The sequence below is a fragment of the Salvelinus namaycush genome, chromosome 42 (genome assembly GCF_016432855.1).
Source record: "Salvelinus namaycush isolate Seneca chromosome 42, SaNama_1.0, whole genome shotgun sequence".
In the NCBI taxonomy this organism is placed as follows: domain Eukaryota; kingdom Metazoa; phylum Chordata; class Actinopteri; order Salmoniformes; family Salmonidae; genus Salvelinus; species Salvelinus namaycush.
In genome coordinates this window covers 15,124,170-15,142,056 of record NC_052348.1, presented here as the reverse complement: position 1 = coordinate 15,142,056, position 17,887 = coordinate 15,124,170, and the positions used below count along the sequence as shown (strand labels likewise).

Genomic DNA, 17,887 nt, shown 5'->3' with positions numbered 1-17,887 from the left:
GCAATGTATATTTGCACTCTGAAAAGATCTTATTATAATGATTCATGAAGATGTTATTCTTGTTGTTATTCACTAGGGTTAATGTTTTAATAAGATAATTAAATTCAATCAGAAAAATTGGTAATTTTGGTATAGAATTTTGGAATCTTTGTTTGTGTATAAAGTATTTGGCAACAAGAATTAAAAACAATAACAATCATTTCAGTGGTTTTGTTATCATTGCAATAGTAACATATTATATATTTTATGTTAAAAATATAGGCAGTGTTCATAATGGTAAATAAGTACTTTGCAAGGTTTTCCCAAAATTCTGACACAAATTTACATTCAAAGAACAAGTGAGACAGATTCTCACCTTTTTCACAGAAAACGCAGATATCATCAATAGCCACAAATTTGGAAATCATAGAATTACATGGATATATCTTATGTAAAATTTTGAAGTGCACTTCCTTAACTTTGTTTGGTATACAGTATTTGTAAGGACTTAACCATGCATTTTTCCAGACAATGTCAGGAATAAGCATGTTCCAGAAAAACTTTCCTCTCGGTGTAAGTTGGTTTTGTGAATGAAGAATTTGTCTTATATATTTATTACAACAAGATCTCTCAAGTAAGCCCACGCCTTCCAATCCGAGTTCTGGATAAACTTTGTGATCATTCCCAAAATTAAGATGACTTTTCATAAGTGTAGTTAGAACACTGGGAACGGCTTTGATCACAGAAATAAACTCTCTGAAAGGTATTGGAAACTCTTTCAATGTTATAGATTGTTCATATGTGAGAATATTACCCTTGTTGTCGAAAATATCAAGAACAAAGTCAATATTCCTCTCATGCCAGCTGGGGTAGAACAATGACTTATTCCTTACAGTTATGTCTGAATTATTCCACAAAAGAGCTTTATGAGGGGAAAAATTGTGCAGGAAACATATTTTCCAGGCCATTAAAGCTTGTTGGTGAAACCTAGCCAATTTAGCAGGTAATCTTTCAGGAATATAATTACATTTCAGTAAAAATTGAAGTCCTCCCAATTTATTAAACACATTATTTGGAATGAAATACCATATTGAATCAGTATTGATCAAACATTTTTTCAACCAGTTTATCTTGAAAGTGTTATTTATGTCAACAAAATCCAACACTTCTAGACCGCCTTCAGCTCTTTTGTTAGAAAGGACAGATTTTTTTAGTATGTGAGACTTATTTTTCCAGATGAAGTCAAGAAAGGTCTTATTGATCTCTTTACAAGTAGATGGATTTACACATAACGATAATGAGGGGTACACAAAACGAGACAGTCCCTCTGCCTTGGACAGAAGTACTCTCCCAAGTATAGAAAGATCTCTTTGTAGCCAATTATTAAATATATTTCTAGTTCTCTTAATTTTAGGAGAGAAATTCAAATGTTGTCTGACTAAGTGGTTTTTTGACAGATGTATTCCTAAATATTTAACACAGTCCTTTACAGGAATATTTTCAATTTCTTTATCATCAGAGTCAAATAAACATAAGATTTCACATTTAGAAACATTCAGCATTAATCCTGATGCAATAGAAAATGCAGTTATAGCATTAAGGGCATGTCCTGGTCTTTGTCTCTTAAGAAAAGAGTAGTATCATCAGCCAGTTGGGAAATTTAGATTTCTTTGTTAAAAATGGTTAAGCCATACAAATTTGCATCATTCAGAATATCTAGAGATAGAAGTTCCACAACCAAAATGAATAAAAATGGCGAAATTGGGCATCCCTGTCGTACACTTCTGTTGATACTAAATCTTTTGGAAGTATTAAGGTTTAGTAGCACAGAACTATTTATATCTTTGTAAAACATGCGAATTACTTTAATAAAATGTTCACCAAATCCAAAAAGTTTAAGAGACCTAAAGAGAAATTCATGTTCAATTGTGTCAAAGGCTTTACAGAAGTCCAGAAATAGGACAACCGCATCTGAGTGAATTGTATCTGAATAATCTATAACGTCCAAGACTAAACGAATGTTAGAGCTTATGTGACGGCCCTTCATAAATCCTGTTTGAGTCTCATTTATAATGGTATCTATTCCTTTCTTTAATCTTTTGGCATAAACCAGAGCAATCAATTTGTAATCAACATTTAATAAAGTAATTGGTCTCCAATTGTCAATGAGAGAAGGGTCTTTATCAGGCTTCGGAATCAATGAAATAAGGCCCTGTTTCATAGTGGAGACCATTTTCCCATTTTTAATGCAATCTTGAAACACATTGAAAATCGGGTCTTCTAGCAACTCCCAAAACTGTCTATAGAATTCAACTGACAGGCCATCGGGGCCAGGTAATTTCCCTTTTTTCATTGATTTCAGAGCCTCTCTAATTTCTCCAATTGACACAGGTGAATCGCAAACTGAGTGGAAATCATCCTCAATTACCGGGACACAATTCTAAATGTGGCAAATGTAACTTTCACAACCATCTTCCTGAAATTGAGAGCTGTAAAGGTTTTCATAAAAGGAATTGACAAATGATGATATTGTAATGGGATCTTTGCATAAAACATTGTTAATTTTAAGTGCAGTTATAGATTTTCTTTTGTAGTTTCTCTTTTCAAGTGCAAAAAAGTAACTAGTGTTTCTTTCCCCCTCTTCAATCCATTTTGCTCTTGACCTTAAAAAGGCGCCCTTTGCCAGATCCGTGTAAGTCTGTTCTAATTCTAGTTGTAAAGACCTGAACACAGACTCCTCTTCTTCAGATAGATTATCTTTCTTTAGAAAACTGTCAAGCTTGCTAATCATCTCCTTTTCTCTATGGTTCTTTAATTGCATCAGCTCTTTGGCGCGTTTAATGGCTACCACTCTGACTTTATATTTGAAAAATTCCCATCTACTTCCATGACCCAAGTCTTTTCTTGCAAAAATATCTTTAGCCAATGATTTGATGTTTTCAATGAGAGCAGTATCTTTAAGAAGTGTATTGTTTAATTTCCAATATCCTCGAGTACCTTTTGATTTTTTAGTAGCTTGTAAATTCAGGGAAATCAAGTGATGATCAGAAAAGGGAGCCAACTGATGATCTACATCTATAACAAATTGTAACAAAAAAGGGGAAATTAGGAATAAATCTATTCTAGATTTACGTGACATGGTTTTGTTGGTCCAGGTATAGCCCTTAGCATCCGGATTGAAATAGCATAATGTAATAATAATGTTACTATTTTGAGGGTTTTGACTCGTTCTAAGAGTTAAACGATCAGCAGATGCATCAGGTGTTACATTAAAATCTCCTGAAATAATTAGAAAAGCCTCTGAGTATTTGTTGCTTAAATCCTGTACTTTCCTGGTAAATTGGGTAAAAAGGGTCTTACTAGGAGCATGTGAGTTATGTCCGTATACATCACAGATGATGAAAATAGCATTGTCAAGTTTAACAGTTACTATGACCCATCTGCCGTCTTGTGAAGATGTGGATTCTAGAATGTCACCTTTAAACTTGTGAATAAGTGTCAAAACACCAGCAGAATGATTTGATCCATGACTGAAATAGGCCATATCTCCCCATTGGGCTTTCCAAAATTTCAAATCACTTTCACCCGAATGAGTTTCCTGAAGAAGGACAAAATCTGCGTTACTGCGTTTACAGTATACAAATAAAGCTTTCCTTTTTGTAGGATTTCTCAAACCCCTAGCATTCAGACTAACGATATTGAGTGAATTGAAAACGAACTCCTGCATTAAAAAAGAAAGAACACAAATTAGATAACAAGTATTAACGTGAACAATAAAACAAATAGTGAACCTTGAGAGGATTACCCTGACGGAAAACTACGCTCAGCTGAGGTAGCGGTGGTTAACAGAATAACAAATCTATTTACTTCCTTTTCTTGGCAAGTGTTCATCAGTTGTAGTTCGAACGGTACATGTATAATTGGCAGTACATTAACTGTACTCATGGTAAGTACTCACAGTTCCAATTTGGTTAATGTCAACAGAGTTACCCAGTAATCATTCTTCCTTCGATAAACGCGTGTGGGCCCTTGAACCCCGCCTTCTTTCCCTCTTGTCGCGCCTTCTGTATAAGCGGCCAGTTTCTCTCTGGCAGCCTGATCCTGCGGTATCAGAGCTTCTTTGATGCGGAGTTTCTTCTCGTCCGGAAACGTGTTCCCCTTGGCCATTTTCCATATGATGTCCCTGTAATGGCGCATAGTTAAGCGCAAGATGATATTGCGAGGGGGTCCATCAGATCTTCGTTTCCCAAGTCGATGTACCACATCAATCACGTCTCTTAGCCTGTCTTTGATGCATGGTGCCACTTTGACCAGGATATTAATGACTACTTCTCTAATATCCTCTCCCTTTGGCTTTTCAGATTCCACCTGCGAGAGTACGTTTGAAGTTCAGCTACATTCTCACACAGCTCATTATTTTTGGATTGCATTTTCTTCAGCTCATTCTCTAGGAACGTTATCTTATCCTTGTTCTCGCTCACAATTTTGTGTAGTTGATTGACAGTTTCTGACAAATGATCGATCTTTGATGTTTCTTCTGTAGCCCGCTCTATGAGGGACACTTTGGAGAGCGTGGCGTCTTGTTTAGTAGACAGGGACTGGATTGCAGAGAAAAGTTCCGACATGGAAATGTTTTCTTTTACTTTTTTCACCGGTGGATTTTTATTTGGGGTCTGAGGTAAAGAGGTTGCAAGGATTTCATCCTGGTCAGTTTTGTTTTCTCTTGCTTGAGTTCGCTGCTTCTTGTGTATCCATGCTGCTCTGGTTCTCGTTGTGGCTAGCTAGCGTGTCAGCCGTCTTCTGCGAGACTTGGATATTTCGTCTACTTCTGTGTTCTTCCCATTCAACTTGACAAAAACTAACTCTAAACTTATCCCATGTCCATAAAAAAAGTTATAGTTTCTTTCAATATTAATAGCCAATATTTGACTGTTAACCACCTAACCCTCAATATTGCTTTGAAGAGCGCGTAAACACTCCCTCTCACAGCGAAGCCATCTTGGCATTTTTCCACATGCTAACATTAACTTTGGTATTATTGTATGTAGCTACGTTTACTAGCTTGCTACCTAGCTCGCCAGCCAGCCCATAGAGCATTGCATGTTTTGTAGTTGACTTGAGCTGCAACAGATTTCCACATGTTGCTACCAACCCTGTAACGACAAAATACTGTAAATGAAAGGAATTGTGGTTTTGGGTAGATTTTTCCTTTAAAGCTGTATGGCAACGTAAGAATTGCTTTGATAAATGCTATAAACTTGATTCTTGGTCTGGAGGACATATTAAATTGTGGAATAACAATTGTCATTAACTATAACACATTGACAAGAACTGTATAGAGACCCTTTTAATTGTTGAACCGCAGAATGAAGGTACATTGCCTTTAATTCCAGTAAATAGATTATGTATTACTTCAGATGTCCATTTTCTGATGGAGAACCAACAAACCGCAGTAGTCTGCTGCCCTATTGTGGACAAAACACACAATTTCACTTTCAAAAAACACCATACTCTGGAAATGGTGTTTATTCATAATATACTATTTTAAAATTACATGAATTGGATGACTCTTTGATAAAACACTCCTTTGGCTCACAAAGGTAGGTGTGTGTGGGCAAGTTCGTTTTGCATAGCCCTGTGCACACGGGTGGTTGAAGATTTCACTTTAGGACCAATTGTTTAATATGTAAACCCCAGGGCACCAGGCAATGCAAAACAAACTCGCCCTGTGTGTGTGCGCGTACGTATGACTCTGGTGGTCCACCCAGGTTGGGTCTCTAAGCCATCGGCCCAAGGGGGGGCCAGTAGGGTAGGGCTACGTTCCAAATACCCACGCTAACATCACTTAGAACGGAGCAATGTAGCATGGAATGCTAGTGTGGGTATTGGAACAGCCATACAGGTGTCAGGGCTTGAGGAGGATGGATATGGAGGTCTCTCTGATGGAGGGAGGGTTTGGTCCTTTAGTCATCCAGGAAGAAGTAGTTCCCACTCTTCTTCTGTTCACAATCCTAGATATACAACATATAGATTGGGTTACAGAGGAGCCACAATCCTAGATATACAACAGGTTAGAGGGCAAATTATATAAAATGTAGGTTTTAAACACTCAGTATTTCCCTGTACCTTTATGGAATTCATCTTGTTGATCCTTGGTCGGAAGTTGTTGGGGTCTCTCCTGAACGTGATCTCCAGCTGTGATAGGAACTTGTTCATCCCCGCGAGTAAGGTCTGTGGCCTGAGAGGTCAAAAGTTGACAGGCCCGTGTTACACAGTTGCTTAAGAGCTAAACATGGGTTCCTAACAACCCATATCTTAGCATGATTTCAGTCCGTCTTGTCATGAAAATACCACTTTGTCAGACTGGAACATGAATTTCAGTCAAGATTTGACAGTTTGCTTACAAAATCACCCAATAAGCAGTTTGAAGGAGCTAAGAGTTCCATCAAGTTAGAGGAAGAAAACAATAGCTTGAAGATCAGCAGATATTTAAAGCCACCACAGATAACAGCAGATATTAAAAGCCCCCACAGATAACAGCAGATATTTAAAGCCACCACAGATAAGAACAGCAGATATTTAAAGCCACCACAGATAAGAACAGCAGATATTAAAAGCCACCACAGATAACAGCAGCAGATATTAAAAGCCACCACAGATAAGAACAGCAGACGTCATGCTGCTGGGTAAATCAGTGGATGAGACCATCATGCCAAATGGATGGGGAGGGTTAACGTACGTGTTGGCAGCGGTGCTTCGCGAGGGAATACCGTCGAACACGATGACGCGGTCAGCCAGGTAGGTGGCCATGATGAAGTCGTGCTCCACCACAAACGCAGTCTTCTTGGCGTGGAGGATGAATCTACAAACAAATAATGAATGTATCAAAATCAATGGCATCCATTTAAGGCCATTAAGGTTTGTGAGGTTGTAGGGTTTCTGTATTTCCTGTCAAACAACAGATTAACAGAACAGGGTTTGTAAATGGGACTGCTGTGAGCAATGTACAGCACAAGGTGGATCTCTTTGCTGGAGGTAGAAGTTCACCCCACCCTAACCACAGATCTAGGATCAGAGTGTGTGTGGTTACCTTTTGATGACCTTGGCGCACACGAGACGCTGCTCAGAGTCCAGGTAGGCGGAGGGCTCGTCTATCAGGTAGACATCAGCTGGTTTCCCCAGACACAGGGCCATGGCCACCCTCTGCAACTCTCCTCCAGACAGGTTCTGGACCTAGAGACAAGCAGGGGGGTGTTTATTAGACACCAAACGGAGGAAAACGGACCGAAACAGGGAGTACCTGGACTAGACATGTCCAATAAGAATTGCTTGTTTTAATTTTCTGGTCCAGTGTGTATGGTCCATTGGGGCAGTGTATTGCAAAGTGTTTTGCATCAGAAATGTATTATTCTGTTCTTAAATGGACAAGTTCAGGTAGTAGTACTGCCCCGTTTCAAAACATTCAATGCGAACTGAACACAACCCAGAAAGTACAACTTACGTCCTGGTCGATGATGCTCTCAATCTGCATAGGCTTCATGACATCAGTCACAAACTGGGGGTGAGTGTAGGCATCTCGGATCTTCTCATGGAGCAGAGCCCGCACACTACCCTACAGACAGAGGACATGAGGAAGTTAGTCGGGCTGAGGGGCACACTACCCTACAGAGACAGAGGACATGAGGGAGTTAGTCATGAGCTGAGGGGCACGCTACCCTACAGAGGACATGAGGGGCACGCTACCCGACAGAGGACATGAGGGAGTTAGTCAGGAGCACGCTACCCTACAGAGACAGAGGACATGAAAAAGTTAGTCAGTGGCACGCTACCCTACAGAGACAGAGGACATGAGGGAGTTAGTCAGTAGCTGAGGGGCACGCTACCCTACAGAGGACATGAGTGGCACGCTACCCTACAGAGACAGAGGACATGAGGGAGTTAGTCAGTAGCTGAGGGGCACGCTACCCTACAGAGGACATGAGTGGCACGCTACCCTACAGAGACAGAGGACATGAGGGAGTTAGTCAGTAGCTGAGGGGCACGCTACCCTACAGAGGACATGAGTGGCACGCTACCCTACAGAGACAGAGGACATGAGGGAGTTAGTCAGTAGCTGAGGGGCACGCTACCCTACAGAGACAGAGGACATGAGGGAGTTAGTCAGGAGCTGAGGGGCAGGTGTCTGTGTTAGAGATGTGTAGTTGTCAACGCAGTGACTGGTTGGTACCTACTTTGAATTTGGGGCTGATCTTTTGGGGTTTGTAGCTGACGTTCAAGATAGGCACTTCCCCTTTGGACGTAATGGAAAATGTTTAGGAAAAATGGACAGTGTACAAAACAATAAGAACACCTACCTAATATTGTGTTGCACCACCCCCTTTAGCCATCAAAACAGTCTCACTTAAATATTTTGTCTTGCCCATTCACCCTCTGAATGGCACACATACACAATCCATGTATCAATTGTCTCAAGGCTTAAAAGTCCTTAATTAACCGGTCTCCTCCCCTTCATCTACACTGATTGAAGTGGATTTAACAAGTGACATCAAAAAGAGCAGGTGTTCCAAATGTTTTGTACACTCAGTGTATATTAGAGTACATGGTTCCAGCAATTAGACGATGTGAAGAGGAACTAAAAGTTGTCAAACGTTATTTACCCCCTTCATCTGGTTTCAGACGGCCAGCCAGCATTCTGATGAACGTAGTTTTGCCCGTCCCTGAAAGATGATTTAGAAATAAGACTCATTATATGGAACTTGGTTGATAAAGACACTCCTCCCCCTCTCCCGCCTCCTCACCGTTCTCTCCCAGCATGACCATGATCTCAGAGTCAGTGAACTCTCCTTCCAGGATCTCCAGGGCAAAGTCTCCCATGTTCTTCTTCATGTGGGGGTACTGGTAGTGGCACATCCTCTTGATCTCCTCCTCGTTGGCCGTCTCCGCCACCTAGTGTTGTATTATCACACTATTTTAGTTTAGACATTATGAACTAGACGGGTCGAGCCCTGAATACTGATTGGCTGAAAGACCACATACCACGGGTCAGACAAAAATATATACTTTCTATTATTCTAACTACGTTGGTAACCAGTTTATAATAGCAATAAGGCACCCCTGGGGTTTGTGCACTGCGTTGCGTCGTGCCTAAGAACAGCCCTTCGCCGTGGTATATTGGCCATATGCCACATATCCTCGGGCCTTATTGCTTAATTGTATCACATTACCTTGAACACCAGCGATATCTCCCTGAAACGCAGATTCTCCGTGGGCACATAGCCGTCCAGGAAGATGTTGATGCCTGGAGAAAGGAGCGGAGGAGGCCTGGGGTTAGAGGTGAAGTGGTCAAGTGAACAGGACAGGTGTGCATTGGGAAAATATCCATCGGTTGTGGTGATATGCTCCACTGACAGATTGTGAAAAGCTGTGTTACCATTTCGAGGGTAAGTGACAGAGGGGTGGTCTATGGGGTGCTGCGCTAGGCTAGGGCCTTAAGGCTTTGAAATATCTGTACCAGTTGGCTCTGCAGCAGACCCATTAGAGTTAGTCCCTAGTGGGGTCAGACTGGGGGTTTACTGTAGCAGAGATCAAGTTGAGACAGATCTTCATTTGTCTTCACAGACTAGAGTGTAGCCTGCCATGTACTGAGGATATACTTTATCCATTGATATCAACGCAAATAATAAAGTACACATACCAATAGCCAGGGCGTCATTGTGAATGAGGTAAGAGGGTGGTAGAGGTAGTTTCGCCTTCCCTGACTCCAAAGGGCATAGTGACCGCTCCGTAAGCGCTGGACACTCCGTACAAACAGCGTGGTGTTTATGGTGTAGTATGAAGTGTTTAGGGTCCTACCTTCTCTAACTCCAAAGGGCATAGTGACCACTCCATAGGCGCTGGGCACTCCGTACAGACAGCAGATGAAGTCAGACAGGTAGTCCAGCACACTCAGGTCGTGTTCCACCACTATGATGTATCTGGGAGAGTGGACAAAATAAGAGTCAAGAGACTACAAGACAAGAAAAAGCTGATGGAAGAATAGTGGATAATGTTCAAGTAGGCATAAAACCAAAAGTAAACCAAGTGAAATAGGGAGGAACTACCAGGTTGGTGTTTACGAGGAATAAAGCAGAAAAAAACTGCCAGGGCAGTACTACCTGAATTTGTCCAATGAGAAACTATGTTTTTTCTTTTTCCATTGCAAAACGCTTTGCTACAGTATGCCCTTTTGAACAGGACCCAGCCCTCTAGTGAGAGCATCATGTAATGTAACAGACCTGTCTGGGGAGATGAGGGAGCGGATGGTGACGGCAGCTCTTAGACGCTGCTTCACATCCAGGTAACTGGACGGCTCGTCAAACATGAAGCTGGAAGGAACCACAAAGAGAGCCACGTTAAGAACCACAACATATTCAGTCTTGGACGGCTTCTGCTGAAGCTGGTGCTGTTGACTTACATGTCTGCTCTCTGGATGCAGACCACAGCGATGGCAAAGCGCTGCAGCTCTCCTCCTGATAGGTCCTCCACATTCCTCTCCCTGAGATGAGTCAGATCTGAGACAGGAGAGATTAAATAATCTGCTGACCAAATTGTATATTTTACTGACAACTTGACTGTAGAAGTGGGTCAAAAGTAGAGGTCGACCGATTAATCGGAATGGCCGATTAATTAGGGCCGATTTCAAGTTCATAACAATCGGTAATCGGCATTTTTGGACAACGATTATGGCCAATTACATTGCACTCCACAAGGAGACTGCGTGGCAGGCCGACTACCTGTTACACGAGTGCAGCAAGGAGCCAAGGTAAGGTGCTAGCTAGCATTAAACGTAGCTTATAAAAAAAACAATCAATCTTAACATAATCACTATTTAACTACACATGGTTGATGATATTACTAGTTTATCTAGCTTGTCCCGCGTTGCATATAATCGATGCAGTGCCTGTTGATTCAATGATAAATTACAGCCTACTTCGCCAAACGGGTAATTTAACAAGCGCATTCGCGAAAAAAAGCACTGTCGTTGCACCAATGTGTACCTAACCATAAACACCAACGCCTTTCTTAAAATCAATACACAAGTATATATTTTTAAACCTGCATATTTAGTTAACATTGCCTGCTAACATGAATTTATTTTAACTAGGGAAATTGTGTCACTTCTCTTGTGTTCTGTGCAAGCAGAGTCAGGGTATATGCAGCAGTTTGGGCTGCCTGGCTCGTTGCGAACTGTGTGAAGACCATTCCTTCCTAACAAAGGCCGTAATTAATTTTGCCAGAATTGTACATAATTATGACATAACATTGAAGGTTGTGCAATGTAACAGCAATATTTAGACTTAGGGATGCCACCCGTTAGATAAAATACTGAACGGTTCCGTATTTCACTGAAAGAATAAACGTTTTGTTTTTGAAATGATAGTTTCCGGATTTGACCATATTAATGACCTAAGGCTCGTATTTCTGTGTGTTATATTAAAGTCAATGATTTGATAGAGCAGTCTGACTGAGCGGTGGTAGGCAGCAGCAGGCTCGTAAGCATTCATTCAAACAGCACCTTCCTGCATTTGCCAGCAGCTCTTCGCTGTGCTTCAAGCATTGCGCTGTTTATGACTTCAAGCCTATCAACTCCCGAGATTAGGCTGGCAATACTAAAGTACCTATTAGAACATCCAATAGTCAAAGGTATATGAAATACAAATGGTATAGAAAGAAATAGTCCTATAATAACTACAACCTAAAACTTCTTACCTGGGAATATAGACTCATGTTAAAAGGAACTTAAATGTTAGCTTTTTTACATGGCACATATTGCACTTTTACTTTCTTCTCCAACACTTTGTTTTTGCATTATTTAAACCAAATTGAACAGGTTTCATTATTTATTTGAGACTAAATTGATTTTATTTATGTATTATATTAAGTTAAAATAGTGTTCATTCAGTATTGTTGTAATTGTCATTATTACAAATATATTTATATAAATGTATATTTATTTAAAAAATAAAATCGGCCGACCTCTAGTCAAAAGGAACATTTTTTTTAACATAAATGGAAAGAGTTAGGATTACATATACACAAGAAGAGAAAAGACAAGGTGAGAAACCAATCTAAACGTACCAAGCTGCTTACAGACGATGGTCTCAGTCTTGGAGTCGTCTTTCCTGCTCAGAATGGAGCCCACAGTCCCCTAGTGGCAAAACACAGCACTACTGTTAGCCCGTCAGACAACAATTCTGTACAGATCTGTGTATCTGGAACACACCAATTCTATCCCCGCATTAATTTCTACAGGTCTGAACCCAAACCCACAGGCTTGACTGACCTTGACAGTCTTGGGGATCTGGTCGACGTACTGGGGCTTGACGATGGCTTTCAGGTCATCCTCCAAGATCTTGGTAAAGTAGTTCTGGAGCTCAGAGCCACGGAAGTAGGTCAGGATCTCCTGCCAGTCTGGTGGAGCCTGGTGGAGGAACGGGAGAAAATGGAGCTTTTGAAACTAGGGATAGAGTGATGGTAACACAGCACAGTGTTTTAGTAACTAGTTGCATTTCTGTCATTTAGCTGACATTGTAAGGTCATTCTGCTGACATTATAATTATGCAGAGGGACTTAAGTGACCCTTTAAACATTGTAAAGCCAGATAATAATGTATTAGACATCTGGCTACATTCTCTACAAGGCTGTGTCATAAAACTAATAGTTACACACTTACATCATACTTCCCCAAGTTAGGCTTCTGTTTTCCAGCCAGAATTTTCAGCGCCGTGGATTTCCCGATTCCGTTGGTGCCCACAAGTCCCAGAACCTCTCCAGGTCTGGGAATGGGTAATCTGAAATGGAATATTGCACAAGTACAGTCCATGGATTCAAGAGAGAAACAAACATTCATTGAGATTAGGCCTACAGGTCTATGAGACAAACACAGCTCTCTTTACCTTGAAAAGTAACCCACCTATGCAACTTGAAGGAGTTGGCACAGTATCTGTGAGTTGTCTCTTTCTCGAGGTTGCTTGGCAAGTTGACAATAGACAAGGCCCCAAATGGACATTTCTGGAATACAAAAAAAAGTCAGTGCTAAGTGCCATGTAATCAGGACTGAAGGAAAATGCATAAAGAAAAAAATACTCGTCCACATCTATCAACAGAGGGTCAGTCATTTTGTTACGATTTTACCTTGATACAGATGCCACAACCGATACAGAGCGATTCGGAAATCCACACAATTTTGCTCTGAGCTGTGACTTCTATGCACAGTTTGCCTGCAAGACAAAAATATTACAAAGATGAATGACAATTGAGTCTTGAAAAAGTCAACATGGACCATTTCAACTGTACATAACTTGAGGCATTATCGTTTAGGCTACTGCCTCAAGACCTGGAGGAATTAGTTATAGTGTATGTGTCAGAGAATTTTATAATAGGCCTAGATTATCAAGTTCGAGGTTCAGCACAGTAGGAAAGGATGCAACACAAGTCGTACCCATCCGAACCACAGGGCAACTCTTCTTGCACTCTTGCCGGCATTTCTTTGGCTTGCATTTGTCATGGTTCACAATGGCGATTCTGGTGTTTTTCTCCGACATTCTGCCTGCCTCTTGTCAATTCTTGGCGGAGCAGAATCCCTCCCCAGAGTACTGCATACAGAGATATGAGAGTTTAGATCAGACAAGGGTTAGGCCTGTAGCGTCTGCAGAGAGAGTGAGTCAGATTGATAACAGTTTGGATGAATGAATACAGAAATGGCCTGTAAATTACTATTTATTATGGATTTCCATTAGCTGCTGCCAAGGCAGTAGCTACTCTTCCTGGGGTCCAGCAAAATTAAAGCAGTAATACAATTTTAAAAACATTACAATACATTCACAACACATTAAGTGTGTGCCCCAAATCTAGGGGAGGCTAGAGAGAAGAATGTATCTAGCTATTTCTATCTCGTATCCATCTCCCACTTCGAGTCAAGAAAGCAAAATGGATAACGTTATAACTTAGTAGGTACAACTCGATAACGAGTAACACTGAAATATGTAACAATGATAGCTATCAGCAAAGAGACGGAGACTAGCTGGGCAGTGTTGATGCCACTGACAGTTTAGATAGCTACATTAGCAAGTTTGCCAACTAACACGTAGTTTACCCTAGCTAGCTACGTTACCCTAACGGTCACTTCATCCAAATCAGCTGGAAGGCGACACTGTTGGCTATATAAACTAGTTAGCCAGCTTACTAGTATCAGTGACCTATAATTAAACACGTGGTAATTTAACAGCTGTCATGTGAAATTAACAGAGGCGGCTATGATACACTAGCTAGCAAGCTACCGTTAGCTAGCTAATTGGCTAACGAACAGTGCTGACGTTGGTGCTAGCTGTTAGCTAGCCAGCTGGACAAGCAGCCCATTAAAATGTTATTTGACAAGTTTGTTATTACTATCATTTATTTATCAATCGAACTCACCCAGAAACACTCTTCGGGTGTTTCTGTCCTCCAGGTATGATACTTTTGGTTTTAAAGTGTCGTTTTACTACGGTGTTTCAAACAACGTGTTCTCAACGGGGACAGAACGCCGGGAGAAAAATGGCGCTCCCATGCGTAAAGTTTAGCGACGTCCTGCCATGCGTCGCTGTGACGTAGGTATCCTACGAGAATAAAAAGTGGGAGTATGTTATTTGAGGTGATGGCAAAGCAGAACATCTGTTAGACATTCCTAAAAAGAAATTGAAGTGTATGATCAGAAATGTTTAATTTAATTTGTGAGGCCTTCAATGTAAACTCAAGCTGATGTATAATTTTACCTTTGTAAGATACAATGGCTTAATTTCCTGCATGGCCTTAATAAAAAAAAGTGTGTCAATGGGTTCACCATGCCATCAAATGAATAAAAGGGAAATATGTTACTTATCGAAAACAAGTTATTTTAACTACTTAGGCCCATTGATGCTAAGATGTTTAGAAATATGAATCACAATGTATTTATCATATAGGAACATTTATTTTGAAGGCATCTCTGGCTGCAGTGCAACTGGTGTCTTCAATGTCGTGGCACATACTGTATCAAAATGCAGAATGAGACAAAGTGAGTATCCTTAAACCATCATAGGCCTACTCAAATCAGACCAAATTTAATTTAATTGGTCACATACATATATTTAGCAGATGTTATTGCGAGTGTAGCGAAACGTTTGTGTTCTTAGCTCCAACAGTGCAGAATATCTAAAAATACACAACAATACAAATCTAAAACTAAATGAATGGAATTAAGAAATATTCGGGTGAGCATTGTCAGAGTCCGGAATATATGACCAAAAGTATGTGGACACCTGCTAGTCGAACATCTCATTCCAAAATCATGGATTGAGATGGTCCCCCTTTGCTGCTATAACAGCCTTCACTCTTCTGGGAAGGAACGCGGATACCAAGTCAGTTGTACAACTGAATGCCTTCAACTGAAATGTGTCTTCTGCATTTAACCCAACCCCTCTGAATCAGAGAGGTGCGGAGGGCTGCCTTAATCGACATCCATGTCTTCAGCACCCGGGGAACAGGGGCAGAACAACAGAGTTTTTAACTTGTCAGCTCGGGGATTCAATTCAGCAACCTTTCGGTTACTGGCCCAATGCTCTAACCACTAGGCTACCTGCTGCTAGATGTTGACAAACCATTTCTATATGAACCTTGCTTCGTGCACAGGGGCATTGTCATGCTGAAACAGGAAAGGGCCTTCTTCAAACTGTTGCCACAAAGTTGGAAGCACAGCATGGTCTAGAATGTCATTGTATGCTGTAGCATTAAGATTTCCCTTCACTGGATCTAAGGGGCCTAGCCCAAAACATGAAAAACAGCCCCAGAACATTATTCCTCCTCCACTAAACTTTACAGTTGGCACGATGCATTGGGGCAGGTAGCGTTCTCCTGGCATCCGCCAAATACAGATTTGTCCGTCGGACTGCCAGATGTTGAAGCGTATATTTTTCTAACTCTAGCGAATGTATTTCCACTTCTCCAGAGTCCAATGGCGGCGAACTTTACACCACTCCAGCTTGGCATTGGGCATGGTGATCTTAGGCTTGTGTGCGGCTGCTCGGCCATGGAAATCCATTTCATGAAGCTCCAGATGAACAGTTATTGTGCTGATGTTGCTTCCAGAGGCAGTTTGGGACTCAGTAGTGAGTGTTGCAACAGAGGACAGATCATTTTTACGCGCTACGCACTTCAGCACTTGGCGGTCCCGTTTTGTGAGCTTGTGTGGGCTACCACTCCTAGACGTTTCCACTTCACAATAACAGCACTTAGAGTTGACCAGGGCAGCTAAAGCAGGGCAGAAATTTGACTAACTGACTTGTTGAAAAGGTGGCATCCTATGATGGTAAAAGTCACTGAGCTCTTCAGTAAGGCCATTTTACTGCCAATTTGTGTCTATGGAGATTGCATGGCTGTGTGCTTGATTTTATGCACCTGTCAGCAACAGGTTTGGCTGAAATAGCCGAATCCACTAATTTGAAGGGGTGTCCACATACTTTTGTATATAAAGTGTACATGGGATGTATAGACATTTTGGACAGTATGTGGATAGAATATTTAGTAAATCTGAAGAATACTATATGTAAAGCAATAGTTAAATAGGATGGCCTTGACTAGAATACAGTATATACATATGAAATGGGTAAAACAGTATGTAAACATTATTAAAGTGACCAGTGTTCCATGTCTATGTACATAGAGCAGCAGCCTCTAAGGTGCAGGATTGAGTTACTGGGTGGTAGCCGGCTAGTGACAGTGACTAAGTTCAGGCAAGGGTACTGGGGGGAGGCCGGCTAGTGATGGCTATTTAACAGTCTAATGGCCTTGAGATAAAATATGTTTTTCAGTCTCTTCGTCCCAGTTTTGATGCATCTGTACTAACCTTGCCTTCTGGATGATAGCGGGGTTAACAGTCAGTGGCTCGGGTGACTGAGGTCATTGATGATCTTCTTGGCCTTCCTGTGACACCGGGTCCTGGAGGGCAGGCAGTGTGCCACCGGTGATGCATTGGGAAGACCGCACCAGCCTTATTCAACTAATAAAAGACTGGACGACCTGACCAGAGAGGTCCAGGACCTGAAGAACAGCTTGCAGTTCTCCCAGGGTCAGCTCGATGAGTTGAAACAGGAGAACGGCAAGATGACAGCAATCTGTAAGTCATTGAGAGAGGACATCAGTTCTGTATGTGAATCCTTGAATCCATGAAAACATTGACGGATAAATCTCGAGGGACAATCAATGCGGAATAACATGGTTGTGGACGCAATTGCAGAATCTCCACATGAGACCTGGACGGAGTCTGAGGACAAAGTGAGGGAAATGATCTCTGAGAAATTGAAGATGGACCACAGGAAGATTGAAGTGGAGTGCGCCCACAGGACTGGAAAACCCACGACCAGCCCAGGTGACAGGCCCAGGCCGATAGTAGTCAAGTTCCTGAGGTTCAAGGACAAGGTAGCTGTTCTGGAAAGTGGCAAGAATTTGAGAGGAACATACATCTTCCTCAACAAGGACTATCCTGAAGCTCTGCGCCAGAAGAGGAAATAACTTTTCCCAGCCATGAAAGCTGCCAGAGCGCGTGGGCACATCGCTTACATCTGCCATGACAGGCTCATTGTCCACCCTCCCTCCCAGAAGTCTGGAAGGGATGAGAGAGCCAAGCCTATGGGTTCGTAGTTTCAACCCCACAGCACACACACACGCACGCACGTGCACACACACACACACACACACACACACACACACACACACACACACACACACACACACACACACACACACACACACACACACACACAGACACACACACACACACACACACACACACACACACACACACACACACACACACACACACACACACACACCAATTGATTAATGGACTGCTGAA

The 17,887-nt window shown here is 41.6% G+C and overlaps 1 protein-coding gene across 1 annotated transcript; it reads right to left on the bottom strand.

Moving 5' to 3' along the window:
• Positions 1 to 5,311: 5,311 nt before the first annotated feature.
• abce1 (ATP-binding cassette, sub-family E (OABP), member 1) lies at positions 5,312 to 14,584 on the bottom strand. Its single transcript, XM_038981682.1, has 19 exons — positions 14,434 to 14,584; positions 13,460 to 13,613; positions 13,153 to 13,238; positions 12,932 to 13,029; positions 12,692 to 12,809; positions 12,302 to 12,439; positions 12,097 to 12,166; positions 10,433 to 10,529; positions 10,254 to 10,343; positions 9,832 to 9,953; positions 9,204 to 9,277; positions 8,778 to 8,925; positions 8,637 to 8,696; positions 8,211 to 8,269; positions 7,481 to 7,591; positions 7,070 to 7,212; positions 6,719 to 6,841; positions 6,106 to 6,217; positions 5,312 to 5,990 (listed from the first exon to the last, which is right to left on the bottom strand). The coding sequence occupies exons 2-19, from the start codon at positions 13,560 to 13,562 to the stop codon at positions 5,943 to 5,945; spliced, it is 1,800 nt and encodes a 599-aa protein (XP_038837610.1). The 5' UTR covers positions 13,563 to 13,613; positions 14,434 to 14,584; the 3' UTR covers positions 5,312 to 5,942.
• Between the last annotated feature and the right edge of the window lie 3,303 nt (positions 14,585 to 17,887).